This window comes from Dermochelys coriacea, chromosome 6 (assembly GCF_009764565.3).
Source record: "Dermochelys coriacea isolate rDerCor1 chromosome 6, rDerCor1.pri.v4, whole genome shotgun sequence".
Classification (NCBI taxonomy): domain Eukaryota; kingdom Metazoa; phylum Chordata; order Testudines; family Dermochelyidae; genus Dermochelys; species Dermochelys coriacea.
Window position 1 is genome coordinate 56,408,041 of NC_050073.1, and position 17,971 is coordinate 56,426,011.

At 44.1% G+C, this 17,971-nt stretch overlaps 2 protein-coding genes across 5 annotated transcripts in view; one reads left to right on the forward strand and one right to left on the reverse strand.

Annotated features, from left to right (window-relative positions):
- The window catches only part of KBTBD4 (kelch repeat and BTB domain containing 4), a 13,772-nt gene extending 12,167 nt beyond the window's left edge, over positions 1 to 1,605 (reverse strand). Inside the window, exon 1 of one of the 3 annotated variants that reach the window (XM_038407735.2) lies at positions 1,424 to 1,550. In XM_038407735.2, the coding sequence (XP_038263663.1) occupies positions 1,424 to 1,442 (19 nt within the window). In that variant the 5' untranslated portion in view covers positions 1,443 to 1,550. Of the gene's footprint in view, positions 1 to 1,327 lie in introns of all 3 variants that reach the window. The other 2 variants (XM_038407737.2, XM_038407736.2) reach the window with 2 other exon arrangements.
- NDUFS3 (NADH:ubiquinone oxidoreductase core subunit S3) lies at positions 1,574 to 13,618 on the forward strand. Of its 2 annotated transcripts, none has more exons than XM_038407755.2 (7): positions 1,574 to 1,725; positions 3,683 to 3,748; positions 4,884 to 4,981; positions 5,304 to 5,453; positions 9,497 to 9,622; positions 12,291 to 12,410; positions 13,359 to 13,618. In XM_038407755.2, the coding sequence occupies exons 1-7, from the start codon at positions 1,683 to 1,685 to the stop codon at positions 13,524 to 13,526; spliced, it is 771 nt and encodes a 256-aa protein (XP_038263683.1). In that variant the 5' UTR covers positions 1,574 to 1,682; the 3' UTR covers positions 13,527 to 13,618. The 2 variants fall into 2 exon arrangements, with proteins under 2 accessions (XP_038263683.1, XP_038263682.1); XM_038407754.2 differs by lacking the exon at positions 1,574 to 1,725 and adding an exon at positions 1,775 to 2,059.
- The last annotated feature ends 4,353 nt before the right edge of the window (positions 13,619 to 17,971 follow it).

Consider the following 17,971-nt stretch of genomic DNA (forward strand, 5'->3'; position numbering starts at 1 on the left):
TTGGAGAGTCATATAGTCTTCAGTTCCCTCCTATCTAAGGGAGCAAATAAAGGCTGGTGGTAAAATAAATAATGGGAGGATCCACTTTCATGCTTTCTTCCATACCACGTGTTCATGAGCATTATTTCTTAGCATCACTCAGAGACCTCCAATAACAATTTCAATTTCCATCTCTACGGTGAGGATACTCAGATCTACTTCTGACCTTTCTGGTGGAGGGCAGTTCGGCTGAGCAGGTCTGGGATCAGTTGCAGAGTCTGTCTCTCTCACATTTCTTCATGGATACCTCAACAATTTAAGCCTATCTTTCCTCCTATATATTCCACATGTCTCCCATTCTCTATCACAGTTGACAACACCATTACCTATATTACTTACATGATCAGGGAGTCATCTTAGGTTCCTCCCTCTCCCACCACTTTATCTTCTGTCCCAACAGCTAACACACTTTTACAAGCCCCGATTATTTCCCAATTTGATTACTGCAACCTCCTCCTCTTTGGCCTCCCTACTACCCATATCATTGCTCCCTCCAGTGTATCCAAGTTGTGGCAGAGAGATTTAAAAATACTATTAATGATGTTATTGAATTTCATATAAGTAGCTAATTATGCAATCAATCCAAAGAAGAGCAGGATGGAGCTACCCCCAAGAAGAGGGAAAGAACTGATGGAAAAAGAAACAAAGGGAAAAGTGATGGAAAAGTGGAGTGGTTCAAAGGTTGTTTGATGAAGAGCATATGAATTCAAAGGCAACAGAGCTTTACTTCTTGTGACAATGGATAATTGATCACATCAGGGAATAAAGATTACATCTTTCAAACTGTTTGAGTTTTTTGTATGCCGTACTTCCAAGCCCCCCCAGATCAATGGTCCCATTCTGGGAGTGCGGAAGGCACCTGAAAAAGCAGTCCCCTCCCGGGATCTCTCCTGCCTCCTTTCACGCAGCCCCTCACCACTGACTGAGGTTTACATTCAAGTAAGCCCTTGGACAACACCAAACGGGCTTGCGCCCGCTCTCCTCTGCTGCCCTCCCCTGCCCACCGCGCAGCAGACTGCCCACAGGCCTGAAATACCAGCCCCAAACTGGCCTCAGGCCGCCCCTCCGCTCAGATCCCGCCCAGAAACCTGCTTCTTCCGAGTCCCCCAAGACACGCGAGTCCAGCCAAATCGGGACGGCCCCGTCGCTCCTCCCGCCAGCCAAAGCCCCGCGCCCGCTGGGCCAAGCCGCGGCCCCCCCCCTCCCCAGCTCGTCCCTTGGGACAGGAAGCCTCCTCCACACAGGCTGGGCCCATCCTGGACCGGAGCCAGCGCCCGCCGCTCCCCACCGAAGGTGCCCAGCAGCCCGGGCGAGGTTCACGGCTACCGTCCTCCCGCCCTGGTGCCCCGCCGCTCCCGCGATGGGGAAGAGCGGGGGCGCCCACCTGCGGCTCTTCCCTTCATGCCGCCGGCCCGGGCCGGAACCTCCCACCAGCCTTGCGGGGAACCTCACCACAGCTGCACCTTCCTTTTCCGCCTCGCGACGGGTCCGGCACCTCCCGTCACGTTACCGGAAACTCCCTGCTAAACTGACGGCGGTGGCACATTCTACTTCCGGTCTGGGGAATTTAATGGTAGAGGCGCCTTCCGGTTCCGGTCTGTGCCCTTGTGTGTCCGCGTCCCCGGTTCGCTGCCCGGGGCAGGATGTTGGCAGCTGCGCTGGGTCTGGCCCGGGCTGGCCTTAGAGGTGAGGCAATGGAGCTGGTGGGGAGAGAGTCGGGGCCCCCGTGACGCCGGCCCCACGTGAGTCGGGTTGCCTGGGCGAGGAGCCCCTCGGTAGGACCGGCCTGTGTGCAGCCCCCTCTGGCTGGGGCAAGAGTCACCGTGTCCCCTTCCAGCCGTGCCTAGAGTGGTTCGGTGGCAGAGGCTGTCTTCCTGCCCGCTTCGCCTCTGCCCCGCTGGGTCGCCTCCTGCCGCCCTTCGGGGAAAGATTTTACTTCTGTGCAGCTGAATGGCAAATGTCTTCTGTGTCTCCCTGGCCCCCCGCGTCTCCCTGGTGTCTCCGGGCCTCGTTTCTGTGGGTGAGTCCCGGTTTAGTAAAAGTGGCAAAGAGTCCTGTGGCACCTTATAGATTAACGGACATGTTGGAGCATAGGCTTTCGTGGGTGAATACCCACTTCGTCGGATGCATGCATGTATTTACCCACGAAAGCTTGGGACACCATCATAAGGCCTAATCACATCAGCCACGCTATCAAAGGCTCATTCACCTGCACATCTACCAAGGTGATATATGCCATCATGTGCCAGCAATGCCCCTCTGCCAGGTACATTGGCCAAACTGGACAGTCTCTACGTAAAAGAATGAATGGACACAAATCAGACGTCAAGAATTATAACATTCAAAAACCAGTCGGAGAACGCTTCAATCTCTTTGGTCATTCCATTGCACGCCTAAAAGTGGCAATTCTTCAACAAAAAACTTCAAAAACAGACTCCAACGAGAGACTGCTGAATTGGAATTAATTTGCAAACTGGATACAATTAACTTAGGCTTGAATAGAGACTGGGAATGGATGAGTCATTACACAAAGTAAAACTATTTCCCCAGGTTTATTCCTTTTCCCCTCCTCCCCCCACTGTTCCTCCGATGTTCTTGTCAACTGATGGAAATAGCCCACCTTGATTATCACTACAAAAGTTCCCCCCCCCCTCCGTTCCCCCTTCTCCTGCTGGTAATAGCTCACCTTAAATGATCACTCTGGTTACAGTGTGTATGGTAATATCCATTGTTTCATGTTCTCTATGTATATAAATCTCCCCACTGTATTTTCCACTGAATGCATCCGATGAAGTGAGCTGTAGCTCACGAAAGCTTATGCTCCAATAAATTTGTTAGTCTCTAAGGTGCTACAAGTACTCCTTTTCTTTTTTCCAATACCTCTGTTAGTCTAGAAGGTGCCACGGGACTCTTTGCTGCTTTTACAGATCCAGACTAACGCAGCTACCCCTCTAGTACAGGTTTAGTAAGACTCTGCTTTTTCATGTGCAGTAAGATATCTGCTGAGTTAGTGCTTCTGGGAGAAGGCTTGAATAACGTGGTGATAATTTGATATAAACATCAAGAGAGAAAAAAGGGATCTCCGAGAACCGTGTTATATTTGATCTATTCTTTCCGTTAGGCAGGATATCACTGTGTTACTGTTTGCTCTAGTATATCGAGCATTGTTCACTTCTCAGTATAATAGTTGGGCATATGGTTTAGATATTGCTGTAGGAAATTGAGTGGTACATCCTCCACTCCTAAAGTGTGATTAATCAGATTTCTGGTTTAGGAGAGAAGGGTTTATTGCTTTGTATGGAAAAGGTATCACCATAGCCTTTGTTTTTGCATAGTACTTAGTGGAGTGAATAGGCCTCCTTGGTAGAATTTGTGTGTGTGAGTAGCACTTGTCTGCTGGACTGCACATTCAGGATTTCTTTTGGGGTATTTTCACTACACTATATGATTATTGTTTTTGGGGGGGGGCTAAGGGAAGGTCAAACTTAACTCTCATATGTTAAAATGAAGCTCACCTCATCAGGATGGGACAACATGAGGAAGTCTCTCGGTTTCTGGAGAGGAGGAAAGAAGGCATTTCTCCTATAAGGAGAAATGGAGTATGTGGTACAGACAGTTTCATCTGTGCTCTTTCTCTTTGTAGCTGCTGCACGCCCCGCAGTGCTGTTGCAAGCTCGTTTTGAAGGGAGCTCCGCAACAGAGACCCATCGTAAGTCTGAGTTTATTAGTATTTCACCAACTCCTGGAGTCTGTAAAGTGGGTCTCGTTTAGAATAACTCAGTAAGGTGACCGTATTTTCAAAATCAAAATTCAGAACATTTTTCAGTGACATTTAGCTATATAAAAGAAAATGCTTTATTTTTTCTAAGTGTGCTGGTGCTGCTACTACCAGCTTCTGACTCCACCATAACACTTGCATATTTCTCAGAGAGGAAGAGGATTTTTAACTTCGGTAGCTTCGTCTTCTGAATTGATTTATCATAAAATACTGAATAAATGTTAACAAGCATTTTGAGCAAAAGAACAGCTTTTTTGTAGCTCGTGTCTACACTCACACTGGAGAGAGAAATTTCGTAACGTACAGCATTTGGAGTGAATACTCTTTCCATTAGACTTACTAGTGATCACTGCAGTTCTAATTCTCTGTTTCAGTAAATCTTGAACAACAAAAATAAACCTTTTGGTTGACAGAATGAAAAAACAAGGACACTTCAGGTGTTGTGAAAGAAATTGCTGAGCTGCTAGAACATTATATGGAAAATGGGGACTGTCCTTGTAAAACTAAGACATTATGTGCTGGAGAAACTGCTTTCCTCTTATCAGGAATCAGTCTTTTAAATCCCTTTAGGATTTAGGAAATCAGGAAATGTTTGCTGATGTTCAGTCTAAACTTCTCTCTCACTTTATTCCTTTTACTGAATTATAACATCCCCTTAATTTCTACACCACTTTCGATTCCACCCAGTGTGATGCAAGCAGTTTCATATTCCTGATGACAGGATGCTCTGTTGTCTGACACCTGATGGCTGGGCACTGGAGTAGACTTACCCACTTACCAAAGTCTCTTTCCTAAATATGCTATACATCTTGTACATTAGACTCTATCCATGTTCCTCTTGGTGTTGGTAGATAGCCATTTAGTTCACCACGTTGTGAGGTGCCTCCCTCTCATTAAGTTGATCTTTACAGTCATGGCTTGTCTCCTCCTGCCTAGCTGCTCCCTGCTGGGTGATAGACCTATGGCCAAGCTGATTAGAGCTGAGCTAGTGTGGGGCTGGGAGTTACTGCTCCTCTTTCTATGGCTTACCATACAATAGCCCTGAGAAGTCTGTTGTTCTTTCCAGCTACCGTTCGACCAAAGGATGAAGTGGCCCAGAACCAGCTATGTGCTTTTGGAGAGTACATGGCTGAAATTCTGCCCAAGTATATCCAGCAAGTCCAGGTAGGTATTACCAATCAAATCATTCTAGCTTGGGGTATGTGTAGTGAGGAGCTGGCTGGTAGAGCCCTGCATGGATACAAAATTCATATCCACATCCAATCCACAAACATGGTCTGTGGATATCTGCAGATGTACAGGGCTCTGGGTGGAAGAGAGTGATAGAGCTGGCTGAAAAATATTTCTGCTATTGAGTTTCTTGGTCTGATGTGATATACCTGATCATGTGGCCCCAAGCCCTCCTGATCTGAGTATCCTGCTTTATTCAATGAACTGCTCAATCCCTTCAGCATCTATACTAATTTGCTTTCTGTCCTTTCCACAGGTGACCTGTTTCAGTGAATTGGAGATATTTATCCATCCTGATGGGATTGTTCCAATTCTGACTTTTCTTCGAGATCACACCAATGCCCAATTTAAATCCCTGGTTGATTTGACTGCTATTGATGTCCCAACTCGACAATATCGTTTTGAGGTAGGAACTATTCCTTGAAGGTGCAGATCTGCAAAGAGTTATAGAAGATGATGGTATTGAATACTAAGATAAGCAGTTGTTTACAGCTCTGGCCATGGCCTTTGTATTCTGTGATAGTTATGCTTATCTGCTCTGAGAACTTCAGGATTTCCTTAACCCACTGAGCATAGAATCAATTGTATCACTGACATATTATTAACATACCCAGTTAAATAGTGACCCTGAGGCCAGTGCCCAATGCAGGAATTCATTTTTCCCCATAGAATTAGTGCTGCAGAGCTGCTGGCCACCATTAGGGACCACTGGACCCAGCAGAGTTCCAGCTCCCAAATACAGGACTCTGTTGCGAGGGAGAGAGCTGGAGGGTTCTGGGCTGCTGCAGTTTCCAGCACGCTGGACCCAGCAACAGGCTGTTTCTCTCTCTGGTTTCCTGGGCTTTGGAGGGTAGGGGGTGTGGATGTCTGGGCTGGGGTGTGCCCATCAGCTGGGCTCTAGCAGGTGCGGGTGTCTGGGCTGGGAGATGCCCCCAGCTGCGTTCTGGAGGGGGTTGGGAGTGTGGATGTCTAAGACTGAAAGGGCAGAGTTTTCCCCCAAGATGTGCCCAGCTGGTATGTGAGACCCTAGACTGAGGCACCTGACAAAAGCATTACAGAGAAACAGCAACTGAGTTCTTGCAGAGGTTTCTTTAACTCTCTGCTCCTAGGGGAAACTTTTTTTGTTTGTATTGTTACAGACATACTTGCTGACAGGTATTTTGAAATAAATGACCCAAAATAATTGAAATTGGTGTGATTATATTGTGTTATTTTGACAAAATATGCAGAATTTTGCAGAACTTCTAATTTTTTGGCGCAGAATTTCCCCAGGAGTAATACTACTCTTTGGATCTGAAGCCATTGATTTACTTTGACCAGGACTCACAAAACTTTCTCCTCCATGTATTCACCAACCACCTTCTTTCTGATGATGTCCGCTCCTTCTGCTTCATCTTCCTTGCCCTCATTGCAGCCTTCAACTCTGAACAGCTCCATTCTCCTGGGTGGCCTCTGTAGGTAGGCAGACTTCTCTAGTTATTTAGTACTAGTTGTGAAGTAGCACCCAGAGGCCCCAAACAGGATCTGAGGCACCATTGTGCTAAGCAGCATACACATACATAACAAAGAGATAGTCCCAACCCCAAAATGTTTACAATTTCATGTCTTGGCTCTGCTCATACCTAGCTGCATCTCCATCTATGCTGAAGGTGCCTTCTTTGTTTTAAAAATCCTCCATGACCTTGCTTCACCTAACTTCTTATGCCTGATCTCACTCTCTCACATACACTGCTCTAGTACTAGCCTCTGTCCCTCCATAGAATCTGGCAGTTTCTCTTTTGCAGTTCACATAGTCTGGTACAGCATCTCTCTCTTTTACCTCATGGGGTTTCCATATCAGATGAAAGGTGTTGTATTCTAAAACAAAAAACTAAGAGTTTGGGCTGAAACTGTTTTATTGGTATCAAACTCCTAAAAACAGTATTACCCTTTCTTTAGGCTTGGTTTATGTTAAAAAAAAAATTTGCAACAGGGTAGCTAAATCTATTTAAAGTTGATCTAATTACACCAGTGAAAACCCTTTATATAAAAACACTTAACTCCTATTGCATATAACCAACATGAAATATATTTTTAAATCTCTTCTTAACCACATAAGAAAGTTAAAGCATTTGAAACTTAATTTATCAACTTTCTTTTTAATAATAATTTTTATTTGAAGTGACTTCCTTGTATTAATAGCTTTTTATAAACTGCAGGAAATAATTAGTTATAAATGGTAGGTGGGATATTCAAAATCACCTAGTGGATTTAGGCATCTAATTCCCACTGACTTTCAATGGGAATTGGCACCTAACTCCCTTAGGTGCTCTTGAAATCCTACATGGTAGCTCTTCAGTTGTTTCAAAACACAGATGCACACACACACACACACACAGAAAAGATAAGAAGGCACAGCTTCTGTCTTTCACTTGTACCTCCTCTGAGACCTGGAAGACTTTTACCAGTATTAAGGCATTTGTTTTGTTTGTCTTTTTGGCCACAGACTCTCAGCAATGGTGCAAGGATGGATGTGTCTTCGTTAAGCTGGTCTGTTAGGCAAAAAGAGAGAGGCAGGGGGAGTGATAAAAGAAAAGCTGGCTGAAGCTGAACCTAAACAAGACAGAGGTGATGCTAGTGGGCAAAGAAAATGATTTTGAAAAGTTTGCAGCCACAGTGCAGCCCCTTTTGGTTGAAGGCACACCCCCACAATTGGTCAATTCAGTCCGTAGTCTAGAAGTAACCTTGGATTCATCATTGACACTGAGGTCTCAAATGGCACCACCTGTGAATATTGCTTTCTGCCATCTTCAGTTGGCCTGGAGACTGCATCCCATCCTGGTGGATGAAGACCTGGCCTTGGTTATTTGTACCTTTGACACCTCTTGATTGGACTACTGCAGTACACCCAGGCATGAAGGCTTCGGCCTTAGGAAACTCTGGATAGTACAGAACATTGCAGCACATCTCCTCAGCAACACAGCCTACTCTGAGCATATCAAACCAGTCTTCTGCCCTCTACATTGGCTTCCCTTAGAATTTTGAACCAGGTGCAACGTCTCAGTCCTTATCTTCAAAGTGCTCCATGGCCTTGGCCCAGAAAAGCTAAAAGACCACGTAAAGCTCCAGGGTAAAAACTGTGGTTGACAACTACGCTCTTATGGCACAGTGGAACTCTCAACAATAAGAGTAAGGCTGACCTGTGCAGGAGACAGAACTTTCTCTGAGGGGTGGTCCAAGACTGGCATGAACTCTCCCAAGAACTAACAGCCCTCATAAACTGCATGACTTTCCACTACAAGTGCCAAGCGTATTTTTTACCTTACCTTTTCTAATGTAAATACATAGGAATAGGTACATTCAAACAAGCAAAGCTACCAAACCAAGACACACTACTGCACGTGCTTCTCGCTGTGGGGAGAGGATGAGAGAATAACCCACACATAACAGCTCTGTAGTTACACTGCTTAATGCACTACTGGAAAGCACTCAGATACTTCAGTGATGTGTAGTATATGAACCTATATAGAAGAGAATAAGAGGGAGAGGGATGAACAGGGAAGGAAACTTACATACAAGGGAGGGAATAGCAGTACCTAAGTTTCACACTTCAGGTATTGTTCCGGATTTAGCTTACCTTATGGACATGGAAATGAGACCTGGTTGCTTCTCCTTGCCCATTCTGGTCAGGGCATCTTTCAGGATGGTGGCCAATGAAGGCTAATCAGTGTGATGGTAGATTCCTGGTTCCTAGCATGTGACCATACTGGCAAGACTGGTTGGCACACAGTAATGCATCTTCCTTCCTGTAAGGTTAAGCTAGTAGCCAAGTGACGTCTTAATAATGCAATGCCCAGAAAGGGATGACAGCCTCATCCCATCAGAATTAACCAATCAAAACTTATCTAGGGTTCTATGCTGACACTTCCTGCCATTCTAGCAATACCTTAGTCTAAATCAATTGGTGACCTTGCCAAAAGCTTTGCAACTCCCTGATCAGTTTTTAGTGTAAATGCATCCAAGTTGTAATAGTATTTTTGTCTCCAATTTCTGCTCATTTTATAAACTGGTCAAGTTAAATTCTTATTACTTTTCACCTGCTTTTGACAACGTAAGATATTAATCCACGGTATAGACAATAACACTAAATGTGGCCAGTTAAGTTTCAGGAGAATTGGTTTGTTTCTGGGGAAATTAGAGGTGGTGGGGTTTTTTCTTTCCTTTTCTCATAAATTAGGCTAATAGTAGGAAAGTTAGCTTGAACTTTAACTATGGAGTCGCTACCCTTGCTCCATAGGTATGAAGCGCTATCATGGTCTCAGTGGAAAACTCATCTGAAAACCTCTCTTCTTCCTTGCCCGTGCCCCTTCAGCCAGTATTTCACTATAAAAATGTCAAGTCATTTCGGGAGACAGTTTATACGTGAGCTAGGACACAACAAATTGATTGCTTTTTCTCAATTCCCTTTAGATTGTTTATAATCTCCTGTCTCTGCGCTTCAATTCTCGGATCCGTGTGAAAACGTACACAGATGAGCTGACACCTGTCGATTCAGCAGTGTCAGTGCACCAGGCAGCAAACTGGTATGAAAGAGAGGTGAGCTCCAGTGTGCTTTCCCAAGGGCTTTGTGCTTGGGAACAGGATCCATATGGGGGTAGGAGGAGGCCATGTTTGAGTGAAACCCTATTCCTCTGGGAACTGTGTAGGAGGGAGTGGTGTTGCCCTCCGGAATGAGAAAAGAGGCACTTGACGTTCTTCTGAGGGCTTTGAGCAAAGGTATAACAAGATCCAATGACTGGAAGTTGAAGTTGGACAAATTCAGACTGGAAATAAGATGTAGATTTTTTTTTTTTTTTTTTTTAACAGTGAGGATCATTAACCTTTGGAACAATTTAGAATCAGACACGTAGGATTGGAAGGGATCTTGAGAGCTCAAGTCCAGCCCCCTGTGCTGAGGCAGGATCAAGTAAATCTAGACCATCCGTGACAGGTATTTGTCCAATGTGTTCTTAAATACCTCCATAGATCAGAATTCCACAACATCCCTTGGTAACCTGTTCCAGTGCTTAACTTCCCTTATAGTTAGGAAGTTCTCCAAATATCTAACCTAAAACGTCCCTTGTTGCAGATTAAGCCAATTACTCCTTGCCCTCCCTTCAGTGGACATGGAGAACAATTGATCACCATCCTCTTCTTGCCCTGCACATATTATTATCAGGTCCCCCTCCGTCCCCTTTTCTGACGACTAAGCATGTCCAGTTTTTTAACCTTTCCCCATAAGTCAGGTTTTCTAAACCTCTTATCATTTTTGCTGCTCTCTTCTGGACTCTCTGTAATTTGTCCACATCTTTCCTAAAGTGTGAAGCCCAGAATTGGACACAGAACTTCAGCTGAGCCCTCACCAGTGCTGAGTACAGCAGGACAATTACCTCCCGTGTCTTATGCACGAGACACCTGTTAATACACCCCTGAATTATATTAGCCTTTTTTTGTAACTGCATCACATTGTTGACTCATTCAATTTGTGATCCACTGTAACTTTAGATCCTTTTCAGCAGTACTACTGTCTAGCCAGTTATTCCCCTCCTGGTAGTTGTGTGTTTGATTTTTTCCTTCCCAAGTGAAGTCCTGTGCATTTCTTTATTTAATCTCATCTTGTTGAATTCAGACCAATTCTCAAGTTTGTCAAGGTCATTTTGAATTTGAATTCTGTCCTCGAAAGTACTTGCAATCCTTTTAGCTTGGTGTCATCTACAAATGTTACAACATACTCTCAACTCCATTATCAAGTCATTAATGAAAATATGGAATAGTATGGGACACCAGTAGATATATCCTCCCAGTTGGACAGCAAACCATTGATAACTATTCTTTGAGTACAATCTTTCAGCCAGGTTGTGCACCCACCTCATAGTAATTTCATCTAGGCCATATTTCCCTAATTTGTTTATGAGAATGTCATGTGGGACTGTGTCAGAAGCCTTCTTAAAATCAAGATATATCGCATCTTCTACTTCCCACCATCCATTATGCCAGTAACCCTGTCAAAGAAGGAAATTAGGTTGGTTGGCATGTTCTTGACAAATCTATGCTGGCTATTCCTTATAAGGTTATTATCCTCTAGGACAGTAGTTCTCAATCTATTTACCATCGTGGATCACACATGTGACCCATAATATGTTATGTGAGCCACATCCAATACTACCTGCATGGCCCTGAGGATGTCACATGGGCCGCAGCTCTGTGCTGATGGGCCACAGGTTGAGTAGTGAGGATGGTGGTTATTCCAATGGTTAATGACCTTCGGTGTTAAAAATTTGCATCTTATTTCCTGTCTGAATTTTCTAACTGACAATTTTTAAATCAAGGTTGGATTTACTTTTTTTAAAATATAAGCGCAAATTCAAATGGAATTATTTTGGGAAAGTTCTAAGGCCTATGTTATACATAGGCTTGGAAGGATTAGATTTTTATCAGTAAATGTTGGAAACGTCGATTTTTGCCACACACACACACACACACACACACACACACACACACACACACACACGTGGGAAAAAAAATATTTCCATTGATGATGATGATAGAATTTGACAGGCAAAATAAGAAAAATACTGCTTGTAAGCTACAGGTTGATTTTACGATATTGACTTTGTTTTGACACGTGATGTTGACAGTTTGTGTTTTAACGGTGGGAGAGCTTTAACTTTTTGAATCTCAATATCTACTGTCATTAAATAATTGTCCCCCCATAACTTCCCACAGCTGTGAACATTCAAATAGATAAAAAATTGGAAAAATGCTTCTTAAAACCCATAATTTGCACAACTGTGGAAACTTAAATTGAGGGGTGGGGGATGCTTAAAATAAACATCAGTATTATCTGTCTAAATTGCAAATAAATAATTGAATTCTGCCAAGCCTCCTTAAAACCCATAATTTTATACAGGAGGTCAGACTAGATGCTCACAGTGGTGCTTTCTGACATTAGAATCTATGAGCAGTGCCCCAGATCAGCTGCCCAGCCACTGCACTGTCCAGGCATCCAACCTACACATTGTTAGTACAGTATATGTGGGGAGGGGGGCGGCTTCTTTTTAGGATGAAAAAGAAAAAGGAGGCTGGGCAGGCCTCTTTGAGAAGAGGTTTTTTTTGTTGGGTTGGCCTGCCTTAGATGAGGTGTGGAAGTTTTAAGCTTCTGAGGTACACTGAGGGGCTTTTCTAGGATGGGGTGATGTGGCTTGTTTGGTTTCCTTTCTTTTAGGTTTGGGACATGTATGGAGTCTTCTTTGCCAACCACCCTGACCTGAGGCGAATCTTAACAGACTATGGGTTTGAGGGCCACCCATTTCGGAAGGACTTTCCACTCTCCGGATATGTAGAGGTCTGAAGAATTCTGGTTCATTCTGCATTCAGAAATCCATCTATGCGTCAGAGCTGGGCCATGGCTGTTATGGAACTCTGAAATGTTTGCTTAATAATCATTTACATTTTCTCAGTACCTTTCAGGCACTGTGTATATCCCCCCTAGAATTTAGCCAACACACCACACCCTGCATAATAGGGGAATTTGGGGCCAGAGAGCAAACCTTTCCTCATACATAAGAGTAACAAGAAATTTTGCTTTCCAGGCAAAGAGGACAGGACTGTCTGCTTTTAATGCTCTATCCAAAACATCAAACTCATTCCCATGGAATGGCTGAAGACTCAGTTTAACTCCCTCAGAGGGTTTAATGATTTAGCTGATCTTTCTGGAACCTCTGTTTCCAGGGAGTCAAGGTGTTTCAAATCTAATGGCAAGGCAACAAAGCCATCATGTTTAGCTGCCTCAGCTTTCTTCACACATCCCATTCCTCTACCCTAGATTTTTATCTAGATTAAAACACAAATGAAATGAGTTTGTTTGGTCTCCACCTCGTTCCAAGTGACTGCATCACAAAGCTTAGTATTTTTGCACAATTGAATCTTGGGACTAGAAGAGAAGGGACTGCAGGTCAGAATTAGGTGCATTAACTTTGTTTTGAGAGGTGGAACAGAACTGGAATAGCAGAAGGTGCTGTAGGACAGGATATCCGCAGAGCTGAGGTTGGGAAATCAGGACTGGAATAGCAAGGGATCAGGCTTGATGTATGTGACAGAGCTGGATGGTACACACCTGCACATTGCCTAATTCTCCTTATGCCATGTGTCCTGAGCTCTCATGAGCTTTAAACTAAAAACTGGAGTGAGCAGTCTGCAAGCCTGTATTTTTTTTTTTATTTGGCTAACAGAAGAAGCTGCTCAGGGACTGGGAACAAGCAATGGTGACCAGCTTGTTTTTGCCCTGTTGCAGGTGCGGTATGATGATGAGGTGAAACGGGTGGTGGCAGAGCCTGTGGAGCTGGCTCAGGAGTTCCGCAAATTCGATCTGAATAGTCCCTGGGAGACATTTCCTGCCTATCGCACAGCTCCAGCGACCCTGAAACTAGAAGCAGGAGACAAGAAAGGAGATGCAAAATAGCAGCAGGACCAAGAGGATGCTGGGAACTTCCTGTGTGGCACTGACCTTCCTGTTCTGCCTTCATATTTATATGAATAAAACCTGACATGAGACCCTTGTCTGTGAACTCGTGAATGGAAAATACAGGTTTCTAATTGGCTGAACAGCACCCAGGATTATTTAAGTCTTTCATTAACTGTAAAATGTAAAATCACTAACAGGAAAAAAAAAATCATAAACAGTGTGGGACTGCTATGAGGAAGAACGAGGGCGGGGACTAGAGCATAGAAAGGAAAAGGGGAGCAGATAATGCAGAACTCAAATGACCTCTTTCTATTTAACTAACTGGTGTGGCAAGAACCTAACCTGTTCATACATTAAATGGATTGAAAACCAGCTAATTGACAGGCCTCAACATGCAATTACAAATAGGGATTTATCAAGCGAGTGAGTTTCTAGTGGGATCCTGCCAAGCTCAGTTCTTGGGCCTATGCTGTTTAACATTTTTATCAATGTCCTGGAAGAAAATATAAAATCATCACTGACAGAGTTTGCAGATGACCCACAGATTGGGGGAAGTGGTAAATAATGAAGAGAATAGATCACTGCTACAGAGTGATCTGTATCACGTAGTAAACTGGGCACAAGCAAACTACTGTGTTTTAAAACTCATAATATTAATGTGAAGTTCTACACCTTGGCTTATGTTCTTTGTTCCTTTCTTACAGGTTGGGGGACTCTATCCTGGGAAGCAGTGACTGAAAAATAATGCATTTCTTGAATGTGTAAGGAGTGGAATATTGAGTAGGAAGGCTATATGAGCTCTTTATTTGGCACTGGGTGAACTGCTGCTGGAATACTCTGTCCAGTTCTGTTGTCCACAATTGAAGGATATTGATAAATGGGAGAGAGATCAAAGAAGAGCCATGACAATGATTAAAGGATTAGAAAACATGCCTTATAGTGACAGACTTGAGCTCAATCTGTTTAGTTTAAGAAAGAGGTTAAAGGGTAACTTAATTACAGTCTATAGGTACCTATGTGAGGATCAAAATATGATAATGGGCCCTTCAATTTAACAGTTGGAAGTTGAAGCTAGACAAATTTAGACTGGAAACAAGGTGAACATTTTTAATCATGATAATTATCCATTGGAACAATGAGCTCATGAGCATTGGTTTGGTTTTGTTTTGGCTTTTTTTAGGCTGCTGCAACTCCTTGTGTTTGGGACTTGACGAGCTGCCTTGTCTAGTAAAGGACAGTTGTCTTCAACATAGTCATGAAAAGTTATGGCTTTTCTTGTGAGAGGGAAGCAGTAGTCAGAGCAGTCAACAGGCCTCCTAGGTTTTATACAATTCCCAGCTTTGCTTTGAGCCTACACATCCCACCATCTGAGGTGATTAGGTAGAAAATATTCTTGTGGCCACTACTAGAAATATGACATATAAAACACATCTGGTGCTGTTGTTCGGTGGGAATATAGAAAGCTATTGGACAGCATGTATTGTGCTAGAAGTAGTAGTTTTTGGCAGTTTATCCATTATTGCAGATAGAACTTCATAATGCATGCTCCCTGCTGAAACCCCACAAAGTTGCTTGGGGCATAGTACCATGAATCATAGTACATGTAGCCTTTTGATAATGTTACTGTGATAAGCCAGAAAAATGAGGGATGGTTACTGAAACAGAAGGAAAACTCTTGCATACGTGAGAGTGGGGAGCTTGAGTGAGATGGGCAAGAAGTGCATGGCCCTGCCAAGCTAAGACAATGCTAGGACTGCTAAAGGAAGTAGTGGTTATTGCAAGCAGGGGATGTAATGGCAAAGGGGAGAAGGGAGGTGTACTCAAGACGATCTCTACTACAATGTTCACTCTCCAAAAAAGGTTGAGAGATCCCATCCTAGATTAAAAGGTTTAACAAGGAATAACTGGATTTGAAGCAAGTAAGGAAGAGTAGCCTGATTTCAGAAATCCAGGGCTATTGTAAAAATACAGCCTCCTTTTCTAGCCAAACTATAGGAAAAAACAGTTTCCCTCAGGAGAGAGATTCAGAGCCTCCCAATTCCTAAGCCACTGGACTTTCTGTACTTGTGGCACCTTAGAGACTAACAAATTTATTAGAGCATAAGCTTTCGTGAGCTACAGCTCACTTCATCGGATGCATTTGGTGGAAAAAACAGAGGAGAGATTTATATATACACACACACACACACACACACACAGAGAGAACATGAAACAATGGGTTTATCATACACACTGTAAGGAGAGTGATCACTTAAGATAAGCCATCACCAGCAGCAGGGGGGGAAAGGAGGAAAACCTTTCATGGTGACAAGCAAGGTAGGCTAATTCCAGCAGTTAACAAGAATATCAGAGGAACAGTGGGGGGTGGGGTGGGAGGGAGAAATACCATGGGGAAATAGTTTTACTTTGTGTAATGACTCATCCATTCCCAGTCTCTATTCAAGCTTAAGTTAAACAAAACCCGTTGCCAACTCTGTCCACATATCTATTCAGGGGATACCATCATAGGGCCTAATCACATCAGCCACACTATCAGAGGCTCGTTCACCTGCGCATCTACCAATGTGATATATGCCATCATGTGCCAGCAATGCCCCTCTGCCATGTACATTGGCCAAACTGGACAGTCTCTACGTAAAAGAATGAATGGACACAAATCAGACGTCAAGAATTATAACATTCAAAAACCAGTTGGAGAACACTTCAATCTCTCTGGTCATAGAATCATAGAATATCAGGGTTGGAAGGGACCCCAGAAGGTCATCTAGTCCAACCCCCTGCTCAAAGCAGGACCAAGTCCCAGTTAAATCATCCTAGCCAGGGCTTTGTCAAGCCTGACCTTAAAAACCTCTAAGGAAGGAGATTCTACCACCTCCCTAGGTAACGCATTCCAGTGTTTCACCACCCTCTTAGTGAAAAGTTTTTCCTAATATCCAATCTAAACCTCCCCCATTGCAACTTGAGACCATTACTCCTCGTTCTGTCATCTGCTACCATTGAGAACAGTCTAGAGCCATCCTCTTTGAAACCCCCTTTCAGGTAGTTGAAAGCAGCTATCAAATCCCCCCTCATTCTTCTCTTCTGCAGACTAAATAATCCCAGCTCCCTCAGCCTCTCCTCATAAGTCATGTGCTCTAGATCCCTAATCATTTTTGTTGCCCTTCGCTGTACTCTTTCCAATTTATCCACATCCTTCTTGTAGTGTGGGGCCCAAAACTGGACACAGTACTCCAGATGAGGCCTCACCAGTGTCGAATAGAGGGGAACGATCACGTCCCTCGATCTGCTCGCTATGCCCCTACTTATACATCCCAAAATGCCATTGGCCTTCTTGGCAACAAGGGCACACTGCTGACTCATATCCAGCTTCTCTTCTTTCTTTTCTTCTAGGTTCTTTTCTGCAGAACTGCTGCCTAGACATTCGGTCCCTAGTCTGTAGCGGTGCATTGGATTCTTCCATCCTAAGTGCAGGACCCTGCACTTATCCTTATTGAACCTCATTAGATTTCTTTTGGCCCAATCTTCCAATTTGTCTAGGTCCTTCTGTATCCTATCCCTCCCCTCCAGCGTATCTACCACTCCTCCCAGTTTAGTATCATCCGCAAATTTGCTGAGAGTGCAATCCACACCATCCTCCAGATCATTTATGAAGATATTGAACAAAACGGGCCCCAGGACCGACCCCTGGGGCACTCCACTTGACACCGGCTGCCAACTAGACATGGAGCCATTGATCACTACCCGTTGAGCCCGACAATCTAGCCAGCTTTCTACCCACCTTATAGTGCATTCATCCAGCCCATACTTCCTTAACTTGCTGACAAGAATGCTGTGGGAGACCGTGTCAAAAGCTTTGCTAAAGTCAAGAAACAATACATCCACTGCTTTCCCTTCATCCACAGAACCAGTAATCTCATCATAAAAGGCGATTAGATTAGTCAGGCATGACCTTCCCTTGGTGAATCCATGCTGACTGTTCCTGATCACTTTCCTCTCCTCTAAGTGCTTCAGGATTGATTCTTTGAGGACCTGCTCCATGATTTTTCCAGGGACTGAGGTGAGGCTGACCGGCCTGTAGTTCCCAGGATCCTCCTTCTTCCCTTTTTTAAAGATGGGCACTACATTAGCCTTTTTCCAGTCATCCGGGACTTCCCCCGTTCGCCACGAGTTTTCAAAGATAATGGCCAAGGGCTCTGCAATCACAGCCGCCAATTCCCACAGCACTCTCGGATGCAATTCGTCCGGCCCCATGGACTTGTGCACGTCCAGCTTTTCTAAATAGTCCCTAACCACCTCTATCTCTACAGAGGGCTGGCCATCTCTTCCCCATTTTGTGATGCCCAGCACAGCAGTCTGGGAGTGTGGTCACTCGATCACAGACCTAAGAGTGGCTATACTTCAACAAAAAAGCTTCAAAAACAGACTCCAACGAGAGACTGCTG

Excerpts from the sequence above, each read along its gene's own strand:
- NDUFS3 (XM_038407754.2), top strand. The coding sequence starts at position 1,990 with ATGGCAAATGTCTTCTGTGTCTCCCTGGCCCCCCGCGTCTCCCTGGTG. Across the intron at positions 5,454-9,496 it reads CTCGACAATATCGTTTTGAG|ATTGTTTATAATCTCCTGTC; the intron begins GTAGGAACTATT and ends AATTCCCTTTAG. Across the intron at positions 9,623-12,290 it reads CAAACTGGTATGAAAGAGAG|GTTTGGGACATGTATGGAGT; the intron begins GTGAGCTCCAGT and ends CCTTTCTTTTAG.